Source organism: Vigna umbellata, chromosome 2 (genome assembly GCF_029865625.1).
Source record: "Vigna umbellata cultivar VRB3 chromosome 2, Vumbellata_1.0, whole genome shotgun sequence".
Lineage (NCBI taxonomy): Eukaryota > Viridiplantae > Streptophyta > Magnoliopsida > Fabales > Fabaceae > Vigna > Vigna umbellata.
Window position 1 is genome coordinate 50,459,087 of NC_142166.1, and position 24,533 is coordinate 50,483,619.

Here is a 24,533-nt window from a genome sequence, read left to right on the forward strand (position 1 = left end):
AATATCCTTAACCTTAAAACTTAGAATCCATGAAAGGGTATTTTTGTCTAATAAAACCTGGTACATATTACTAAAATGTACCAACAGAAAAAAACAGGCATATGCATTAGCAAACCATATATATATATATATATATATCCGTCACAAACTTCACTAAAAAAATTATTAAAATGTATATTAAAGTAATTGATACATACAAATATGAATGTACTAATTTATATACACAGGACACAAACATCCATTACTACAAAAACAAAAATAAATACTGTTGTTATAACAAAACCTGTTTTGGACTCGCCTCTTCTTCTATGTGACACGATCATTCTGGAGCTATGTCCACGTTTTCCAGAGCCGCACACGAAGTGGAAGTCACTTCCACCAGTAAAGAGATAATTTGCTTGTCAGATTTGAATATTAAAAAAAAAGTTGCAGAATTTTTTTCTTAGGATAAGGGAGTTATTACCATGTGAAATGACTCGTTCCTTTCTATATAAATTGATGATCATGCTCACTTCCTCTTCTCTCACCTTTCTCTCTACTCCTTTTCTCTCTTTAGCATTTTATCTTATTTCTATCCTATCTTGAAATTTTGAATTAGTTATTATTAGAGTTCCTTACCAATTTTAAAATTCTCAAAGAATTCAAATTCTTTTATTATATCTTAAAAAACTTACATGATACACACCACAAATAAATATTTAAAAACAATGAACATACACACAAGAAAATCTTTTTATTTTTTTTATTTCGTTATCATTTACAACCTTTATCAAATAAAAGTTGAATTAATTTTTAGTTTTGAAATTTGAAATAAAGTAAAATGTCCCCACTTTTTCATAGGATACATATTATTTAAATAATATATTTATTATGATGGTAACTTGATGTCACATATCTGATGGCAGAAAGAAAGTGTTGAGACATAATATGTGGGACAGTAATACCGACGCGTCCATCACCAATCAGAGTCAGAAATCACGAACATTGTGGACCAACAACATTGTAGAAAATGAGGAGGATACGATGCACATCAACCTGTCTTTCACCATCACCAATCAACTTCTCCTCCAAGCCATCAGGTAAAACTAGGTTGTTATTAATTACTGCCACCAAAAACAAAAAACCAGAACAAAGATCGATATAACAACGTTGAACACACTGAAACTGGAGTACGCACGCACGGGGAACCAAGATTCAGAAGAATCCGTTTTCTTCATTTTCTTCCCGACTTCGTCTCATCATGTGATACTGAAAACGTTCCACCATGGTCGCGGGGACAGACAGCAGCACTCTGACGGCATTAGCGTCACCGGCGACGGGTAAGAACAAGCAGTAAATATCACTGGTCAAAGGACCCATATGCAAAGGTTTCCCTTCCCCAAAATCCACCTCTTCCAACCCCAGTCTAGACCACTGCGAAATAACTAAACTCGTCGAAAGATCCGTTTTTACAGTTTTGTCCTCTAACAGGTCAACCATTGACCTTACGTACTCCTCCTCTTTCAACCTCGCCTTAGCTTCCTGCACAAGTTTCACTCCGTGGCGCAGGTTACCGTCCACTAAGTCCTCCACGCTGCTCTCAGCGCACGCTAGCAAGAATCCGTTCCCGTAATACCCCTGCGGAAGGTCAACTGTTCTTCTAACGTTGACCGAGAAAAGGAGCTTCACAGTGAGTTTGGACGGTAGGGATTGGCCCACCGAGCGAATCCAAGAGCGCCAGGTGTGGGCCGCAACGGTTTCGAAGGAGGTGCACTTGAGGGAGGGGACGCACTCTTTCTTGAGGCGAAGGACGTGGGAGGGGGTGAGGGTGAAGGATGTGGCTACCAAGGGCTGTGACTGTATGAACTTTAGAAGGTCCACTTGAGGGGTTGGGTTTGGTGCGGTGTAGCCCGCGTGACGGAACTTTACCTGCGCAGGGTGTCTGGGTTTCAGCACGTGGCGCCAGTGGAAGGGCATGATCGTCAATTCCGCTTCTGGCTTTTTCGTGAGCTGTGCCCAGGCGTGTAGAAACTGAGACGTGCCTATGCCGTCGCATACGCAGTGGTTGATCGCCGTGCACAGGATCATTCCCCCGCAACCCAGCCTCGTTACCTGCAAATTACATTCAACTTCAATTTTTTTTTTTATATTTATATTTTTCCGTCCATACAATCCATTTGATAGAGAAACATAACAGTTTCTGTGATGGATTAATGGAAAGAAACGGAGAAAAATGTTAAAAGTACGATGTAAAAATTATTTAATAAACCCGGGCCAGGAATATTTTTTATAAAAAAAAACCTCATTTTTAATTATTGAATTTAAAATATTACTTATTTTATTTTTAAGATGTTTTTCTCATCAAACACGAATACCATTATTAAGAAATGGTTGTAAAGAAAATAACATAACTTAGGGGAAAAACTCTGTTTTGTGTGGAAGAGAAACACTCTAGAGTTATGAAAAAAAGAGAACTTTACAGTTGTGGTAAAAGTTATTTATCAAACATTCTTCAGAGGTTGCCATTTAGAGTTGTAATCTTATATTACAAATGTCATCATTGAAGACATTTTTCTTTTCATGAATTATCAGCAGTGACCTACCAACCAAGTTCATCAACGAATCAAGAACACAAAACCACTTAAAACCGATACCAACAAAATACGAACTTGCATATATATCTGGCTGGTTCCCCGGGGGGTTTATATTTTGTAAAGAAAATGTGAATATCTTTTGTTCATGTGTTTACGAGAGAGGATGAAAGTTTTCTGAAAATGGATTTCATCCGTGTGAAAGAGACAAATCAGAAAAAGGAAGAAAAGTGGATGATAGCACATAGTGATGAAAGACGTTCATTTAACAGAAACAAAAGTGTAGAACCTTGCCACAATAATTCATATTATATATATATATATATATATATATATATATATATATATATATATATATATATATATAGAGAGAGAGAGAGAGAGAGAGAGAGAGAGAGAGAGAGAGAGAGAGAAGAGATATTTCTAGCACACGTCTTGACGTCAAAGTTCTTTGAACCTAAACGTAAACAGTGGACAGTAAACGCACAAGGTTACATATTCTGTGTCACTATTAACCTTTTAATGAACAGAGGATTAGAAGGTTTAAGCAAAGCAGAAAATGAATTGATAAAGCGAATTAAGAAAATTGAAGGAAGAAAGAGTTAATCTGACCTGGACTACGAGAGGAGGAACATCGACGAAAGTGTGAGCTTCGACCTTATACAAGAACTTCTTCCAAGATTTGTTTGGAGTCTTGGAAGATTCGAGAAGTTGATGAAGAGTGGTGTGAGTGAAAGCCTCGGCAAAGAGAGCACCCTGTCCATTGCAATCGACCTCGAGCTTCTGATGATCGACGGTCCTCAAGCGACCGGCCAAGGGGTAATAATCCACCAGAACTCTGGCCAGAGAAGACTTCAACACATCCAAGTTCAAGGACTTGTTGAAGAGGTACAAGTATTTGATGGAAAACCTTAGGAAGTTTTGGTCGTCGAGATTGGACAGATAGAGAGAATGTTTTGGGGTAGGAGCGCTTGGAGGAATGCTCAATGCTTCACCACGATACATACAATCAGGGGCTTCCATAATGATTACTATTACGATGCATATGGGAAGAATTGAAGAGAGTGAAGGAAAGAGAAAAGATAAAATAGAAGAAGACGATGATTGAATGAAAAAGTGAGTGGAAGCAGAGGGTGTATTATTTTGAATGTGTGTCCAAGGAAGAAAAACGGATCATGCTCAAATTTGTGGTTTGAATAATGGTTTTGGGTACGATCGATGAGATTACTTTTCAGGGCTTCACTTCTTGCGCACAATCTGTTTGTGGTAATTAATATTCACTTTGATTTCCTTTGAAATTAATTACAAAAGACAAAAAGGGGAAAAATGCTAACTATAAGTCAATAGGTTCTGCCGATAAGAGGGAAGCACTGTTTCACTTTAATTAATCGTCAACCCACTCACCCATTCCTTTATCAAAAGCTTGACCTAATCGATAAGAATGATGTTATTTTATGAGTATTTGAGTTTGATGAAACCAGAAAAAAAAAAAAAAAGTCAGTAGCACGTGTCTGTAAGAGAAAATGGTGGTGATTTTGGCCTGCTGTACTTGTTTAAAATATCAGATGTATATGGACTTCATTAGTCTACAATTTTTCTTTTCAAAAACGAATTATCAGACGCCACTATTCATAAATTTGTCAGGTTATAATTTATTTGTACGATAAATTGACAGGGTCCATGGCTTAGTACTTTTCAACTTTTCTTACTTTTACCAGAAAGGTCTAAGGATAGCAACGATCCATTGAATTTATAAAAATGGACAACTAAAGTAAACAGTGAGTATATAAAATATAAAAACAAAATTAAATAAAAATTGATAGTGGGAAAAGAATTAATGAGAACTACAGCTACCTGTATCTGGACAGATATATTAATAGAGAACGTAAATCGTATTTAATGGCTGATATTCTCTAATTTAGTGGATAGTCTCTGGAAACATAAATAAATCAAAATGGCTATCATTCGATCACGTGTAGATGCCATTATCCCCGTTAAAATTAGGTTACTCAGCCGCAAAAACTGAAACCTGTCATATCTCCAAATTAGGGAGCCTTTTTATTGGTCGTATAACAAGCTCTGAAGATTAACATGTTTTAGTAATTACAAATTACGATAAGATTTTTTAGCATCTTAGAATGTCTTTATTAAATAAAACTCTGTAATTTAAAAGATTTTAAGATATATTATTTTGAGAAAATAATTATATTTTGTTTTAATATTTATGCTGAAATAATACAATATTTTCTGGAAAATCTTTACAAGTGAAAAAAGTAGAGCAGGGAATATTTTTCTGATCGAAAGGATATTATTTCTGTAACTAAGCATAATATTAAGGTTTAAAATGTGATCTCGTAATTCGTACCGTAATTGCAATTTGGAGGAATAACATAATATGTAAACGTATTATTTAATTGAAAACGTTGCGGCTAGGTTCTATTAAGGAAGTCAAAGTGAGGTGTAACGCACTCGTTAATGTCTTAATATATTGTTGTGAAAAGACGTGATATTTTTATATCTCCATTTTATTATTCTATGAATATAACTTTATGGCTAAAATTCTATTTTTATTATAAAAAATTTAATTTAATTTTTTATTTTTATTTGATTCAATTTAGTTTTTTACTTTGTAAAATGATTGAATTATATTTTTCTTGTTAAATTAGGTTTTTTTAGTTTTTGGTCAAAAATTAAATCATTATTACATATGTAGTCAAAAAAAGAATTATTTATGTAAATGCATAAGTCATACAACCTCCACACAAATTTCAAATGAAGAAGTCATTTAGGAGGTACATGACTTCTACACTACTATAATAAAAAAAGATGAAATTGTGCATCTTTCACACGTTTTCATATATTGGTAATAGATTACGAGCACCTGTAATCGATTACACAATGTTAAAGTCGTGTGGGGAGACCACAATTTCACTCATAAACGATTACATTACTATTGTAATTTATTATCAGTGTTGAAATTCGAATAAAATGACTTGGTCATCAATTATTGTCCAAAGAAAAAAATGGTTTAAACTAAATTAAGATATGAATTGCATTCAATACATTAATGAGAATTCGAATTACAAAGAAATTTGTGCATAAATTGGAATAATAAAGGAAACAATTAATTCAATTTATGATAAGTATAAAAAATTTAAATTCAGTATAAAGGAAACAAATGATTCAATTTATGATGTAAATCATTTAAATTCACTATAAAGAAAACAATTGATCAAATTTATGATGAGTATAAAGAAATATGATTGTAAATTATTTAAATTCAGTATAAATTATTTAATTGAGTATAAAGGAAATAATTGATCCAATTTATGATGAGTATAAAGGAAACATAAGTATTTAATTCAGTATAAAGAAAACAATTAATTCAATTTATGATGAGAATGAAACATGACAACTTTTTCATGAGAAATCCCTTTGGTAATTCAAATTTCTTCGAATTTAATAAATGCAATTTATATTTTAACTTAATTTTAATCTCTTTTTCTCTCTGGTAATCGATTATCAAACCCTTTTATTCGAATTTCAACACTAATAATCGATTATAATAGTAGTGTAATCGACTCCCAATAAAGTCGTGACCCCCTACATGATTTTAACACTGTGTAACTTATTACAAGTGCTCGTAATCGATTACGAGTATCCAAAACACATAGGAGGTATGCGAATTCACTTTTTTTGTTATGAGAAGTCAAGCATCCTTGCATGATTTCTTCATTTGAAGTCGTATGAAGACTTCATGATTTGTCCATTTATGTAAATAAAATAAAATTTACCTAGATCTGTAATAATGATTTATTTTTTTCCTAAAAACGTAAAGGAACCGTTAAATTAATATTAAACTAATATTAAGTTTTCATTAAAATTTATATATCAAATTACTTTACCTAAATAACTAAATATTCAAATTAAATCTAACGTCAACCTATCAAAAAGAATTTAATTGAATTATCTTTTAAAAAATTAAAAGATTAAATTAAATCAAATAAAAATTAAAAGCCTAATTGAATTTTTTGTAATAATTAGATAATCAAAATAATATTTTAGTCTAACTTTATATACAATAATTACAATTTTAATCATAAGAATACGGAACTTATCGCACCAATTGAATGTTATAGGAAAACTGTTTTGTGGCATATATATATATACACACACACACACAAGTGTGCCTAGAGTCTATGAATTCCATACAAAATATACGCACCCACCTTCTCACTTGCTTTGTTATAGTTCCAGAGATGCTTTTAAATTCTGATCAAGAAGAAATGAATCGAAAAAAAAAACAGAGGTTCATGCTAATTACGGTATATAGGACTGGTAACATGAGTAGGAATCCTTTTGAAAAACAAAAAATTGCGTTGGATATGTGTATCATATAAAATGATTATTCAGAATTTAACATCACTGCCAACAATGATGCATTCATAGTATCAACTATATTGAATATCATGCTACTGCTCAAATGGCCACTGTTCTCCGACGATTTCTTCTACCTAACAAGAAGACGTTTCTGCTTGATTTAAATCAATCACCTTGACATTTTAAGTATAGGTTATTAACTTCACCTGTTTGTCACGATTATGTGCCATTCCAGCTATAAATTAATTCAAAATAAACAGATTAACGGCAAACAGCTCTGCACAAACCAAACAATGTTGGCAGAACAACTGTTAGCAGTCCAATCCTTCGTAGCTTTTACCTCAATCAAACATGTCCATGAGACACATTATTGGCGACAGAAAAACACGGAACACCATTTTATAAGATCTAGGTTGGCTCAACTCCTCTATGCCCAACCTAAATAATCATTCGTGGCTTACACAGTGACACCTTCGCATATTATTTTACCAATGTTTGAAGAATTGAGATGAAAAACCAAGATTATGACTTTGAAGGTGTAAAATATAACCCTAAACTCAGTAATAAGGCTGTAGGCTGTATACATTTTCACTGTATCGATAGTTGTTGTGAAGTGTATTATTTTTTTATATTTAAATTAGTCCTCTCAAGTCATTATATTACTTTTCACCGATACAAGGTTAATAACATGAGCCCTGTCCAGCAGTAAGAGCTTGATTTGATCATACACTCCTATAAATCTAAGGCATTTGAAACTGAATCGTGTGATTTTCAATATGCTTTAGGAGAAAGGAACATCGACCCAACAAAAAGTATATTGCTATTGCACTTACTCTTTGTGTGTGGTACCTTAAATGCTGCCTACGACTTTCCGGTTTCATCTCACTTTTTTCCTTTTTGACTGTTTCTTAAAGCTCGGAATCGTATTCTCGTCAAAACCAGCTCAGGTTCAATGGCGCATATACATTCCAACCGATATCTCTAGTCCACCCCATGACTTAGGAGCCTCACCACATCATAACACTAATGAGATTACATAAAGTCTTTAAAAAGTTTGAGTTTTTACCGGTCTGTCCTCAACGTTACACAGTTTTACTATCACAGCCTTCCTAGTAATTTGTCTTGTACATTTTTATTTATCCAGTAATCAACTCAAGTTCCATCTGGTAATTCATTATCTCGTGTAAATCATCTTCGACTCGTACAGTCTTATGCAGCCATACCCCCAAATTTAACTGCAAATTGCAAATTAAACAACGACGTTAACTAACTAAAAATGATACTCCTAGTTTTCTGAAATAATTCAGCATACATGAACATCAATGAGTTGGAAAGCAAGTAACCTCGGACTTTGGATTTGCAGAGATTCCAATTACAACCGGGCAACGTATGAGTTTGCTTCTGTTACATATCTAACCCAGCGATAAGGATTATGCGCTTTTGATTTCTTCGCTATTTGCAAATACTTAACCTGCATCAGAAAATGGCATTTTGGATCTATTTAAGGGAGTTCATATAAACCGGATACAAAATCAAATTGCAATAATAGAGGAAAGTTGAATCTACTTCTAAAATCATTAGGAATGATAACACTATCCGATTTTGCACCCAGTAACACCAGCTTCGTAAATCAACAAAGACATAGTAAGATTAATTTATAGATTAGCAGTAAAATTAACGCACCACAAAATTCCAATACCATTTTCTAGCTTTGTTAAATAAATGTAATAGAAGAAACATAACTTCAAGAAAATCCCTAGCAGTTTACCTGAAGCCTTGAAGCATTGTACATTGGTATGGTGAAAGTCATGCTAACAGGTCCTGCTTCTTTCATGATATTTCCTGTGCTCAGTATAAAACAATTTAATTCATTACAGAGAACAACGCCTTTTGAAACAGTGAGCTAAAAAATAATTATTAGCAAGCAATGTACCATGTAATTCCTGCGAAAACGTCAGCTTTGCACGCAAAGTATGTTCAGATCCACCAACAACCTGCAAAAAGATGGACCAAACATTATTGTCATCCACCAATGACTGGTATTACCCTCGAATATATCAACTGAAGAAACCTTTACGTACATCCATAGATAAGTATTTAAAGATATACTGATTACAGTGGAAAACAAACAGTATATGTTACCTTTTTCAAGCCCCATTCCAGTCTTCTATTTGTTTCCTTAAAATCAGTGGTGTGTCCAACTGCTCCAGGTTCTAACTCAAAATTAACACTGAAAAATTGAAAATTGTTTTACCAAAAAGATGTAAGATTAAGTAATCGGGATAGTACTTAAACCATGTATTGAATGGAGCATTTCAGCATGTATGTGCAATAAATTACAACACAAACACATAGACAAACAAAAGGTAGCATATTCAGTAGATCAGATTCCAAGCATCCAATTGCATCAAGAAGAATAAATCAGCCTCCAGCATGTCTATGAATGGTTTCCGTACTTATCTCATTTCTTTTTATTATCCACCAGCCACTCACCCCTGAGTCTGTGACTACCAGAGGTGCAGTGCCCGAGTAACCATTTTTGTTTTCCTCTTTACATTTAGTACGATGAATGCTTTGAGTTCTGATTTAAGATTAGACACCCAATATTGGGCACTGAGCTCTGATCTTGAATGCTTATGTGGGAATACTAGCGCTGAAAAAGGGATAGTTTGGTGTTACAAGTGAGTGTTGTAAAATTGGCTGTTGTTAGTATTGATATTCTTTGCTATATTTGGTTTTCACACATATTTTCTATTTCAAAATCTCCTGCAGTTTAATGTCCATATATTCTACAGGTAAAAACAAAAAATTACAAGCAAGCAACCAGGCATGACAACAAAGGAAACCTGTCATCAGCCAGTGATTTTCTGGCTTTGTGGTGAATTACTGATGTCTATATCTTCTGGGCTTGATGCAGTGCAGATAGAAAAATGAAACAGATTCTTAGGCTTATTCAAAGGTTAAGGTTGCATCAATTCTGCTAACATAAATGTTATTTGCTAAATCTTTAGATTTTAAAAGCATGACAAATTTTTCTTTCTATTTGTGTTTTAGTTTTCTGGGTGGTTTGAAGGTTATCTCATTTGACAAACCCAATATATGGCATCTAGTGATTTAAATCTTGACAATCTATTAAACTATAACTATCAAACATCCCAACCTATTAAACTGCCCAATCAGCCTGTTAGTCAGCTAACTAATTCATTATGGAGAAGAGCACTAAATCATTACTGTCAACTATAAATAAATTTAAATGCACAATAATCGTGAAGAAATGTAAGTACCGAGCTGTCAATGATGGCAGGGGCATCTGTACAAGAACAGTGCTAGCATTGATACTTGAGTTGAACTCAGCTCGCACTTTAATAGTCACTTCAGCCTATAAAAATATGAAGACTATTTATCAGTACATGCTAAACAATGTGTAGACTAGGAAAGTTAGAGGGAAGGGAGATCTAAACCACCTTCAGGGGTCCTGTTTCTTCAATCAATGCAGTAATACGAAATGGTGGTTTAAAAGGTTGAGTCATACGATAATTCATGACTGGAAACTCACCATCTGGTGGCACCTACCAAACAATGAAATGGTAATTCGTCAGGGAACTCAAAAAAGCACGTTATTGAGTTATCTATATATGTAACTTAGTGTACTATGTACTTACCAATGACAAAGTTCTATCAACTTCAAAATTATCAAGGTGTACAGACTCATGGAAGTTACAATCATCTAAAATCACAGCACCTGAACCTCTATAATCTGTTAAAGATGATAGAACGGGATTCAGAAAGAATTGAAAGACATATCAATAGCAAATAGGATAGAAAAAATCAACTAGCCAACAAAAATCTCTTCAAGAAAATTATCCATCCATCAATGATTAGACCGACAAATATATAAACTCAACTAAAAGTATCTCACTACAAACACTAAATATATAATTATTTTCAACATAAAAATAATGTAAATATTAATACAGGGAATACAATCAAGAAATATGCCTGACATGTTACCAAGAAAATAACATGACAAAGAAACGTAACACACTTTTTCTCATTGTTTTAACGTTCAAGGGGAACAAAATATAATGATTGACCTACCACTTGTCCCTATACTCAGGTCCTCGTTGAGAGCAAGTCGAATCTCTGGGTTACCAGAAAGATAACTCTTCATTTGTATGGTTCCATCTATCTCACTAGTAAGTATAAATCCCTGCTTCCGACAACAAACTCATCAAAATGCCTCAATATTATAACAGTAAATGTATGGAAAAGGGAAGGAAGACATCACAACGGACAGCATGAAAAAAGCATAAAAAGATGACCAGCATACTCACACTAGAATTGAATGTAACACTTATTTTCTCAATTACATCAACAAATATCTCATCCCTCTTCCTACCACCAGGTTCATTAGCAACCACGGACTTTGTAATAGCCGTACCTGGCATTCGTTTGGTCCCTTGCTGCAAATATAGGAGTAACAAGTCAACAAAACCATGCATGAAATCCAGTAATAGGCCAGCAACAAGAAAATGAATGGATTTCCAAATAGTTAGCTACATACCATAAAAATGGAAGCGGGACCAAGGGGAGGCATCCGTGCAGCATCAATCACTATTGGCTCATTGAAAATGTAAGACTTCAAAACCTCAGTGGATGTTGTTTGCACATAACCAAAATCCTGGCACAAATAAATTTCAGTATAAACAAATCAAACAGAAAATGCAGCAGTTAAAACCGTGCAAAAGTTATCAAGCTTTAAAATGGTTTGGAGAAGCCGTAGAAATGTTAACAAAGTAAACTATTAAGTTTCACTATTCTCAAAAAAATATAAAATCCACACATCATGGTCAGAGTAAAACTACCAAGCATTTGTACAAATTAAATAGTTTTTCCTGCCTCCCAAAATGTGACACTAAAAATAGATTAAAAGGTAATATTACAAAAGTGTGCTTTCATATATGATCAACCTGTCAACTTTAGCACATCGAGAGTTGAAAACTGGAAACTTGTTCATGGGAGACTTGGCATGTGAACAGTTGTAGACAACAGTCTATAAAAACTGATAGAAATAATCATTAAAGTGTAAATGAACAAAAGAAATCAAAGGTGCTAGGACCTACGTTTTACCAATGAAGTTTAGGCAAACATGCTTTCGCATCCAACACACATATACAGGTATTTTCCCCAAGAAAACCATAAGTTGAAGCAAGGATAGTAAGTAAATACTTACAATCACTTCATCTAGCAATTCATAAACGAGCACAAAGTTCTTTCGAAAGGAGTCTTCGTTAAGCACACCGAGATAATCTTTGATGACACGCGCAATTCTTTGCAAAAGTTCCAAAACAAGAGAAGGGGAGACATTGACCCTAGTTGTAGCAACAAATAGCAATCCAGCAACCTTCACGTGGAAGTAGTTCACACCATCTATATTCTGCGAAAAACAGTAAGGCACATAAATCAAAACGATCGGCTAAAATCAAGGAAAAGTAAGAAAACTAGGACAAATTACTCTCACATTTAGGTCTGTATAGATGACCTTTGCATTGACCCCTTTAATTGTAAGCAAGGCAAGTGATTGATAATACGTTCTTTTAAACACACTCTCTTAACCTTTAGTTTTAAACAAAGACACTCATTTCCCATCTCCCTTATGTATTTACTAAAGTGACAACACCCATAAGGGATTATTAAAATCTAAAACGAGCAAAGTGGAAGTTTTCCTGATTTTTTTCCGTAATCAATAATCAATAAATGACACAAAGCACAACAACTACCATATCCTGCGGGAACATGCAGTCCCAGAAACATATGTTTGGAAATTTTTGGAATAAATTCTCGAGAAATGTGAAAAGAAAATGATGATAAATGACATAATGAATGAAATACCTACAAAAACAGGCGGAGCGTCTCCCTCGAAATCCTCTTTCCAGAACTTGACTTTTCGGAAAAATGTCTCGGCGCTTCCTTTTTGAGCTTCACCACGATCTGCATTCATTTAATTAAACAAAAAATAAAGAGAGATGAAACCCTAGCGATAAGGTGCAGGGTTGGTGAAATTTTGTTGGCAATCACTCCCCGTCGGATAGAAAAATTGAATTTGAAATTCTTGTAATGAAAATGGATTATCATGGAAACCGAAGGGAGAATGAGAAAATAAAGCACTCACAGTCGCGGTAGACGATGTTGTCGCCTCTCTGGGAAAGCACGAAAAACTGCAATATCATCTTTGCCTTCTTCTTCTTCAGTTTTCTCTGTCTTCAACTCACTCAACTCATGTCCTCCTTCTTTACTTTGTCCACGCTTACGACAAACGACATTGCCGTTTTGCCACGCACGAGCCAGGCCCAGAAGGTGGCAGCATCATTTGACTCGTGTCGTTTTATTATTTTCACTTTTTTTTCTATTAAATAATTTTTTGTTATTATTATTATTATACATTTAACGTAACCTTACAGTTGTGTTTATCAAAATATTATAATCTTTAACAAGGATATTTTTCTTGAGTTTTGAAAATTTATATTTGTTTTATCCATTGTAAAGATAAAGATTTTAGTTTAATTTATTTATTTCAGTTTTTAGATAAAGATTGTATCTTTAATTTCAAAATTTTAATTGTAGATTTTCTTAGATTATAGAATAGATGAGATTTATTATCTGTAACAACTTATATTAAGATCATATGAAAAACGTGTAGAAATTATCTTAAAAACACTTTGGAGGGGCTTTTTCAAATAAAAACTGTCACGCTAACGTTGTCTCCACGCTAAGCATTCGGTAATAACCAGGTAAATCTTTAATGATGATGTAGTGCACCAATCAAATAAGTAAATTTTAATTAATAACTTTATTTAGTAGCAATTAAATTATAAATAGGATTTTCAAAGCATAAAAATCAAGTGGCGGAATCCAACAAACTAAATACAATATAATTATGAATTTATTTTGTAAAAAAGAAATGGTGTAGCCAAAAAGGAGTATCACGCAAAAAGATGATGCAAGAAAGAAAGAAGGAAAAAATGAGAAGGTAGTGCTAGGTGCGAGTACTGGAGCGAAAGGCGGATGTGTGACTCTCGTTAGGGAAAGAGAGAGAGAGAGATGCAGTTCCATTCAGAAACTCCAAACATCTGAGGCGACAACCTTAGGAATCTCGATCGCTGATAAAACCTATGCAGCCCCCAACACAGTCTGCATTCCAACTTGTTTAAATTCTCTTTTTTTCCGATTCACCCTTCTCTCAATAAATTTTGGGCCTATGAGACCCGATTCTTCGCCACCGTCACTGTGGTAATAAAGGTTTTTTTTTTCAAATAAAAGGTAACCTTTTTCTCTTACGTTTTTTCTACATTTGTAAATAAACTTGTTTTCTTTCTCTTTCTCTTTTTGTTAATTAATAATTACTCTTGAGTGTGTTTCTGTGTTTGAACCTGAAATTCTCCACATGACGTTCTATTTGGTACAGATCTCTGCATGTTCTCAACTTGAGATTAATTAAATGAAAATTTGATACGGATCTAGGTTCTTAGTTTGGTAGGTTAGTCATAAAGCTTTCAAGAGTCTCTTAATTAATTGTGTTTGGGGGGAAATTATTATAATGATACACCAACAACAACTTACCCCACTGTATGTTTATGATTCTGTACACTTACCAGTCAATAGTGAACACTGAAAGTTTCCGAATTGTGATGATTGGTTGAAACCATCGGTTTGATTTGTAGAAAATGGCTACTCCTGTTGATCCTCCTAATGGAATCAAGAATGAAGGGAAGCATTATTTCTCCATGTGGCAAGCGCTGTTCGAGATTGATTCAAAATACGTGCCAATCAAGCCCATTGGTCGCGGTGCATACGGGATCGTCTGCTCTTCTGTGAATAAAGAGACCAATGAGAAGGTTGCCATAAAAAAAATACAAAATGCCTTTGAGAACCGGGTTGATGCTTTGAGAACTTTGCGCGAACTCAAGCTTCTTCGCCACCTTCACCATGAGAATGTAATTGCTTTGAAGGACATCATGATGCCTGTTCAGAGGAATAGTTTCAAGGATGTCTATCTGGTTTATGAACTCATGGACACGGATTTGCACCAGATTATTAAGTCTTCTCAAGCACTGTCTAATGATCACTGCCAGTATTTCCTCTTTCAGGTTTGAACCTTTGGCTCATTGTTGGTGCAATTCCATAATATTTTCTTGTTTTCTTTGTCAATTTTGATATCATAAAGCACACGGTTTTCAATGCCCCACTGCCAACTGTTTGTGAATGTTTAGTATTGTAGAGTTGACACGGAGCACAAAGCAGGCGTGTTAAACTTGTTCTTATGTTTGTGACAATCTTTTACAGGGATTTTGGTACAAGGTTGTGCATAATTACAAAGTTGTGTGTTCTTGTAATTTTGAAACAGTTAGTTTTTCTTGATTGTGTCGCGTTTTACCCCTTTGCATGTTAAATTCCCCCTTGATCTTCTAGACCTGTAGTTCTTCCTGAATAACTGACATCAATCATGTTGTGGCACATTTATAGGGTTTTTTTTTGTGTTGCTTAGCTGGTGCTTGAATGCACTGATTGAATGTTCTCATCTGCAGTTGCTACGAGGCTTGAAATATCTTCATTCCGCTAACATCCTTCATCGTGACTTGAAACCTGGGAATCTTCTGATCAACGCAAATTGTGACCTAAAAATATGTGATTTCGGGTTAGCAAGAATTAACTGCAGCAAGAACCAGTTCATGACCGAGTATGTTGTGACAAGGTGGTATAGGGCACCAGAGCTCCTACTCTGCTGCGACAACTACGGAACATCAATTGATGTTTGGTCGGTTGGATGCATCTTTGCTGAGCTTCTTGGTCGAAAACCGATTTTCCCTGGTTCAGAGTGTCTCAACCAGCTGAAATTGATCATCAATATCCTTGGTAGTCAAAGGGAGGAGGACATCGAGTTCATCGATAATCCAAAGGCAAAGAAGTATATCAAATCACTTCCTTCTTCTCCTGGAACCCCCTTTTCGCGACTTTATCCTAATGCACATCCTTTGGCAATTGATCTTCTGGCAAAGATGCTTGTTTTCGATCCAACAAAGAGGATCAGTGTCACTGAAGCGCTTCAACACCCTTACATGGCCCCTCTTTACGATCCTAACTGTGACCCCCCAGCTGTGATTCCAATTGATCTTGACATTGATGAGGATCTGGGGGAAGAGATGATAAGGGAGATGATGTGGAAAGAAATGCTTCATTACCATCCTGAAGCTGCTGTAGAGAGTGCAGGGCTGTGCTGATCATACTTCTTCCCTTCAATGTTGTTATGTTTCCTTTTGTTGGTGCCAAGGTAGTTCTAATATCATAACTTGCATCGAATAATTAGGAGGGGCTTGTCGTGGGTTAGCTCATTATATGCCCTGTTTTCTATTTATTGAAAGTAGAGAGAAACAGCAAAAACATTATCATATTAAAGAAAGTGTTACTGCTGATCATACACTATATAGTCTTTAACCGCCATGTTGAGAGATTGATTTTGTACTCAACTCTGTATTGTAGTTGCCTCCTTTATTGTACATAAACATGTTCTAGTGTCATGCATAAACCATTTTGTATACTATGTCTAATGTTTATCAATAATATGTTTTACTGTTTGAAACTTGAACTACAATTTTTTTTATGTAAACTGGTAATATAATTTTTTAATAATATGTAATAGATCTCAAATCGGTAGACAGGAATTTTGGCAAATCAGATTAGTTCAACCACAGTTATCAAAACATCTGATGAACTTGTAACCTTATTTTCTAATTCCTTTTTATCTGTCAATGTTTTTCTACAGCGTTTGACTATTAATTTAGCAACCTTAGCCAAAACTAATAATGCTTGATAGTATCAGGAATTGCATTTCCTAACGTTTGTGACGAGAATATGTTGTTTTTCTTTTATCTTTTAGTTATTATTTGTTATTCGTATTTTGTAGTTAGTTCATATTTTTTTTATTATAAATAAAGATTTTATGTGAATTCAATGGAAGAAAGATTAATTTTATGCATAATTTTTACTATATTAATATAATAAACATGTATTTATTTTAATGATCTTAGAAATAGATTAGAAAATAAAATACATACATATACAATTTTAACCTAAAAATAAATAATAAAATTAGTTTGAAAGATGATATATAAATATTTTATTATATATACTAATAGTTATTGATTATAACAAATGCAGGCATGCATAAAATTGATACGGCTCTTGGGTATTATCTTGTTAGGATTCTGTCTCTATTAACTTGGCCCAACATAAATGCAGTAATTTCTTCCTGTACCTCCATACATTTCTCTCTACATCCTCGTGCAATGAAAACTATGTTTTTACCTTTTTAGATTAGAGAGTTTGAATATGATTTTTCAAAATAAAAAATGACTTTTAAATTACACGATTCAGAAATTAAAAAAACTTATTGATTTTGTAATTCATAAACCATTAGGAAAAATGATTTTTAAATGCATTGCATTTGCTACAATAATTTAAGTAATTTATGTGAAGATAAATTAGGAAAAATAAATTGAAAGTGCATTATAAATTGAAAACTTATAGGTTGATATTATTGTTTTCCATAATTGAGGAACAATAAGAAACTGCATATGATTCTCGACGGTATGCATAAATGAAAAGCAGTCATTATAGCATAAATGGATTAGTTTTTATACCAATAAACGAAGAGAAAGTCAACTATAGATAATTTAAGACAGAGTAAATGTTTACATTGAATGAAAAACTTTAAAAATTATTCTATTTTATGATAACTCAATTAAACTCTTGGTAAATGTACATATCATTTAGAATAGAGTAATAATTTCCTAATTATAATATTTAATGTTAATTCCATTATAATTATTTTAGTAATTTGGTTTGTTCCAAAACTATAGTTATTTTACAGATTTAGAGTAATATTTCTAGAATTTTCCCATTCTACTTTTATTTGTTTAATGTAATATTAAACTATTTAAATAATAATTAATATATAAAAATATACAAACATGCACCCGTTCAATAATATGTTACATAAATTTGAACGTAAAAATTGATACAAACTTACTGATTGAGCATCACGCAATTGCCTGAATGATAGTAAATAATGAAAATATATAATTATTATATGCTTTTTGAATGTGACTTGAACAAACATTTTCTCACATTTAGGAATTTATTAAAAAATGTAACACTCTAAATATACTAAAAATATTTCAAGATAATAACTATATGGCAAACATCTTCCAATTAATTATCAATGCCTCATACACTTTACATAATTCCAAAAAGGTATATCTATTAAATTTCATATACATACAATTTAATTACTACATTCTTCGTATATTTAAACAATCATTTTGTTAATTAGATGTTAACATTAACTCCTCTCAGAGATAACGTATTTAGAAACAAAATGTTTTCTTTTAACACTTTAATAAATAGAATAAAACTCCACGTAATCAATCAAATATCAAATCTTACACAAAAACATATTTCATTCACAGACCAACCAAATAAAAGAAGAACATAATAGAATTACGGACAAAAAAAATGAACTATTTACTCATATCACAACTATAACTAATTCATTTTTATCTATATCTTATTTTCTTAAGAGAATAATTTGAAAACATAATAAAATTTTAGTTGTTGTATAATGTTAAAGAAATATAGAAATAAGTAACATCTCCATTTTAACTATCTATAATTTATAAAATAAAACATAATAAGATTAACAAAAATATATTGTTTCAACGTATAATAAAATATATCTAAAACAACTAAAAAAAATTACTAAACGACAAATAAGAATACTCGGTAACATTATCATCCTTTATCATAGATGCTTTAAAATCTACCACTCATATGTTCACACCAAAAGTGATCATCTTAATAAGAACAAATAAACACACACAAAAAAAAATAATAAGGTAAGCTAATGTGAATTTTTTTTTTCATAAAATAAATATAGAGATATTATCATACATCACTTGTTTATTAAAACAACCATATAACATATAAAGACTCGTACTATACTCAATTATCAAAATTCAAACATTGATGTGAAATCTTGGAAGGTCTTGCACTTGTGATAGTCTCTGCTGTTCTGCAGAGTCATTATCAATGAGTTTCATCCTACCACATAGAAGATTAGTCCATTATCATATTTGACAAAGGTAAAACTCTTGTAACATTTTACATCTCTCATCATATATCTCGTTTTACTATACCTGATATTAAATGATTATTATAGTAATAAGATAACTTCTAATATCTAACTCACGTTAATATATACACTAAAAAAACATTACCTTAAAATCTACACACAAAATTTTTAGAATTACACCAAACATATACGATATTCATATTTATTAACAAACTCATTATCATTGCATACATATTTATCCATAAATTTATAATTTAAAATAACAAAATTAGTTATCCTTACCTAACTTTGAGGGAAGAAATGGACATCAAGAACAAAGTTAAAATATAAAATGTCCATTGAATCCATATCATTTAAGACAATGATTCAGAAACGAAGGTCTGAAAAGATAAGGAGCTTAGAGAAGTTAATTAGTTTCCATCAACTTGGTTAGAAATGTACGTTTGGAGTTCAAAATATTGCATTTGTTTTTGTGAGGTTCCCATCTTGAAAGGACCACTTTATTGCAGTTTCAGTCATCAGCTACAACAATCTGGGAAACCCTACCTCACTCACTTTACACTTTATCAACAATAATTCGCCCCTACCTTCACATTCATGGAAACACACACCATCTTCAAATCAATCAATCAATAACGCATTACAAAAAGGAACTCCTATTATCCTACACATTTTTACTGCTAATGTTAAATACCTACAACATTTTCCTGTGTGTAGGAGTAGGATAAGAAACAAGAGATAAAAAAGAAAAAGAAGCTGGATCTAATGCAATTGATTGAAAAGATGCTGAGAAAATGAGATACACCATAAATTACAAGTTAAAGTAGATGAGTGAGTCTTTATACCATTGCAATTTTTACTCTACATATCTACATGCTTGTTAATGAATTAATTCTTTTCTTTTTTATGACAAATATAAAAAAATTCAAAAAATACACAAATTTACAGAAATTGGTTTGATCTTACTGTCACATCAGTGTAGCTTTTTTTATTCGTATACTTGCTTATATAAAACTTCGTACTACAAAAATTATATTCTTTTATTTTTAATAACATTGACATTTTTTAGAAGGAATAACATTGACACTTTTAATCTTATATATCAAATTAAATCAAAGTAGAAAAATTAAAAGTTAAGCAACAAAGATCAAAATAGAAATTGTACGAAAACTTTATTGCGCAGTTAAGTGTTTGTCATTGTCATTAGACATTTCGAAATTATATAATGAAACTCTTTAATAATACGCAATTAATTATAGAAGGTGGGCTTCTTCTTTTTTGTCATGCAACTGTTCTTGTATGGAAAACAAGTCAATTTAAAAGAGAATACTGTTACTATAATAAGAAAATAAGTTTTTTAAAGTTTTTATTTTCTTATAAAAAGGATGGATGGAGAAAAGTTTTATTCTTCTTATCATTATTTATCTTATAAATAATTAAAGTTGTGTAGTATATGTTTAGTTAATTTTAGAAAGAAAAAGTGCATTGTGTTTAATACTTATGTTATTCAATGTATGATGGTTGAAGTGTTTGCACACCTAACGAATATATGGTATATCCATTTATAGTGATTGATCTCTTTATTTAATAATGCAGCCAATGTTTTTGGGTTTTGGCATTATTCCCTCCACTTTCTTTCTTATGCCTTTGCCTCAAATGGAAGAGGTAACAAACATTGCTATTTTCTTTTTAAACTATGTCACTGTTGTCAAATTTCTATCAACCTTGTAAACAACTTCATTGATTTCTTTTAATAAATTGAATTACCTCAATCACATTTTTAATTACAAAAATCAAATTTAAGATTTTATTTTAAATGTATTGTTAAGTTTAGATAGTGACAGTATGAATACATTTAACATTTAATATATATATATATATATATATATATATATATATATATATATATATATATATATATATATATATATATATATATATATATATATAATACTATGTCATTAAGTATGTATCATTTAAAGGAACTAATTTTGCCTTTTCTCATTTAAGCAATACCAATTTTAAAGGAAAAGAAATCCATATTTCTCACTTGAATAAATTTTCATTATTAAAGTACCATTCACTTAGGCTACATTTGATTAAATAAATAAATAAAATAAAAAAGTACAAGAAAATTTATGATTTTTAAAAGTTGCTTTTAGTTTATTTTCTGAAATTATAAGCATAAATAATGATAAAAGAACAAGAACCATTTCATTAGCACGTCAAATTGAAAAAAAAAGGTCAGATTTTGACATCACTTACTAAAGGTTGAAAGAGGGATATGAATTTATGAAGTAGATATCAATGGTGTTAGCTTTTGAGACACAACCAGAGTGTTCTGTTGACAATATTTTTATTTTATTTTTTCTTTTATATGTCATTGCTGAGCTTAAAGGAAATTTAGAGACAGCTTCCATAACTTTTAAAAAGGTTCATGATGTGTTTTGAGCATAGGTTAAATCGAGTAGCTAGTTTATTTGGAAAGAGATAATAAATTCATCATTCACCTCAACATAAAAATTTGACCTACTACAAGGGAAATTTCTATTATAAAAAGCTTGGATTGGAAAATATTTTCAGTCAAATGAAGCTTTAATAGCAGATTATACATCATAATAATGCATTGATGCCTATAACTTTCATTAATGTTTAACACTGTAAGTTATAAACTATAGTTATTTATACATTGATTCATCTTAATTTTTATATTTATTTTTTATTTAATTAAGTTTTTATTTTTGTAAATAAATTTAATGTACTATTTTTTATTAAATTAATGTTATATGACAAAATTTAAATTTATTACATGTCAAAATCAAAATTATTTTTTATTTTTATTTTAATACATGATTCTTTTTAAATAAAAGATTCAAATTTTAACATATAATATTTTCAACCAATGTTAACGTTAATTTAATTAAAAGAATTAGATTAATTATTTTTTACAATAATAAAGACTCAATTTAATTTTATTCAAGAATTAAAGACTTAATCGAGTAAACAAAATGTATAAGAACTAAAACAGATTAAATACTTATAGGACTCAAATTATTAATTAAGTTTATGTTAATTGTCTAATTTAATGTTACAAAAGAGAAAATGAGTTTATTTGCGTTTAAATATGAAAATATTGTTATACTTGTATATATGTTATAACGACCCCGATGACATCAATACCGTATACGTATAGGATTATTTCATAAGTTGAGTTGTACTTAATTAACCAATCATTAATTATATAATTAGGAAAAATGGAAAATTTATATTTTCTAATGGATTTTTGGTGCTGTCATATGCTATAATTAAAAGTATACTAACAATAGTCCAAAAATTCTGCTAGACTTTTTGGTGTTGTCTTTTGCTAAAAATTAAAAATATACTAATATTAATATATTAAATTTTTTTAATATATTTTTAAATATCAAAATCAGTGTTCATGAATACAGTTTTAAGACATCGCAAAGGAATAATACAATAAAATCCAATAAAGAATTCTAACTCAACAAAAAAAAACTGTCTCACTTATGTCAATTTAAATAAAGGTTTAATAGCCAATTTAGTCCTCACTTTGGTTGAAAAATCTCAATTTAGTCCCTCGTTATAAAAGTGTTTTGAATTAGTAGTTCACTAAAATAATACAAATAGATGCTGTTTATGAGATAAAATACTATTAATTTATTATCGCATTTACGATTATTCTAATGTTTGTTGGTTTGAGTGTTAAAATATCTTACATAAACTAATTAACATCTCCATATCAAATAAACTCCTATTAAAGTAAATGAACAAACATAACAAAAACAACGTGTAGGACATATTATGAACATGAGGACATCTCTCTCGGATGTCTTTATAAATACAATACTAATTTTAATAATATTATATGATTTTTAAAGGAAATTTAATTAAATTGTACAATATAATGATTTTATACAACCATTAAAGTATATCATTTTTATATTGATTATTTTATAATAATTCTGGGATAATGTTTATTAACTGATCATAGTGTAAAAATGAATATATTAACTAACACTTATAGTATTATTAGCACTTACTGTTTGTATTATATTCTTTTCACTAAAATTGGATTTTATAAACAAAGTACTTTTGTGTCTTAAAAATTACTGTGTCAGTGTAAACAATTATTTTAGCACTATTTTAATTTATTTAACATAATAACTAATTTTTTCGTAAACTCGGTTTTAATTTATTTTAAATTTATTTTAAACTATCAATGAAAAAATAATTAACTACTATTTTAATTTTTTTTCTTAAAATGTATTTTTAAGTAAACAAAATTTGAAAACATACACAATTTTTTCTATTTAATAAACATTTTAAAACATATAAAATAATTTAATTCACAATAGTTATATCTAACTAAAAATAACTACTAAAGTTCCTTATATATATTCAAATAAAACCTAATATCCTATCCAACTCTTCTTATTGTCATATTTACAAAGGAAAATGCTGACACAAAAATTTACAAAGAAAAATTTTATAATTTGAGCATAAAATTAATTTTTTTTCCAAGAAGCAAAACATATATAACATCAAATATGTGATATATTAAACATCTTATCATAAATTGTAATAAAGTTCAAATTACGAACAAAATACACACACTACAAATTGAAATAATTAATTGATATAACAATATTATGTTGGTCTTATAATTTCTTATTTTATATTTTATTTCTTTTTAATATAGTATATAAAAAGCATATAATATAAAAATAAAGATACAAAACTATTTTTACGCTAGCCAAGTTCATATTCATAAAATCATTAAACGATAAAAGCAGTTTATATATTTTAGGTCATGAGAAAAAAAAATTGCATATACAAATGGCAGAATAATTCCCCAAAATAAACTATATATGTATATGGTTGAATTTGCACTGCACTAATTTAAAGAAGAAAAAGGTATTAAATTGTATAGATATCTTATTAAAATGAAATAAGTTTATTGTATTTAACGGGTTAAACTCGTCCCTATTTATGTTGGGTTTTTTCAATTAGATTTCTTTATTAATTTTTTTTCAATAGAGTCTTTAAAAGTGAAAAATTGACTCAATTAGGTTATTGGGGTTAAGTTTTTGATGACCTGACAGGTTGACGTGGTTAATTTTTAATATGTGGCATAAGCACAGGTTGTTACGTGGAATATATAATTAAAAAAAATTCTGAGAATTGAAACCCAAATTAGGATTCATCATCTTCAACCGTTTCCTTCATTTGTTTCAGTGTTTTATGATGTCTCTGGGTTTGCAGGTTGGTGGATTTGTGAAAAAGGAGACTCATGGAAATAAAGGATGCACTGATTCTCGCAATTGCTCGAGGAAGAAGAAACAAAGACGCTAGAGCTCTCACAGCATGGTCTCACG

The 24,533-nt window shown here is 31.0% G+C and overlaps 3 protein-coding genes across 3 annotated transcripts; 1 reads left to right on the forward strand and 2 right to left on the reverse strand.

Annotated features, from left to right (window-relative positions):
* Positions 1-811: 811 nt before the first annotated feature.
* Positions 812-3,967, reverse strand: LOC124834217 (alcohol acyltransferase 9-like). Its single transcript, XM_088107354.1, has 2 exons — positions 3,183-3,967; positions 812-2,091 (listed from the first exon to the last, which is right to left on the reverse strand). Exons 1-2 carry the CDS (start codon positions 3,591-3,593, stop codon positions 1,195-1,197), a joined length of 1,308 nt encoding a protein of 435 aa, XP_087963480.1. The 5' UTR covers positions 3,594-3,967; the 3' UTR covers positions 812-1,194.
* Positions 3,968-7,893: 3,926 nt separating this feature from the next.
* On the reverse strand, positions 7,894-13,285 carry LOC124834219 (AP-4 complex subunit mu-like). Its single transcript, XM_047308869.2, has 14 exons — positions 13,123-13,285; positions 12,847-12,941; positions 12,184-12,387; positions 11,515-11,631; positions 11,285-11,413; positions 11,049-11,160; positions 10,613-10,707; positions 10,415-10,519; positions 10,235-10,329; positions 9,093-9,180; positions 8,884-8,944; positions 8,719-8,792; positions 8,294-8,421; positions 7,894-8,185 (listed from the first exon to the last, which is right to left on the reverse strand). Exons 1-13 carry the CDS (start codon positions 13,178-13,180, stop codon positions 8,323-8,325), a joined length of 1,332 nt encoding a protein of 443 aa, XP_047164825.1. The 5' UTR covers positions 13,181-13,285; the 3' UTR covers positions 7,894-8,185; positions 8,294-8,322.
* A 616-nt stretch (positions 13,286-13,901) lies between these two features.
* On the forward strand, positions 13,902-16,593 carry LOC148204246 (mitogen-activated protein kinase homolog 1). The gene is made up of 3 exons (XM_088107355.1): positions 13,902-14,270; positions 14,672-15,097; positions 15,536-16,593. The coding sequence occupies exons 2-3, from the start codon at positions 14,675-14,677 to the stop codon at positions 16,226-16,228; spliced, it is 1,116 nt and encodes a 371-aa protein (XP_087963481.1). The 5' UTR covers positions 13,902-14,270; positions 14,672-14,674; the 3' UTR covers positions 16,229-16,593.
* The last annotated feature ends 7,940 nt before the right edge of the window (positions 16,594-24,533 follow it).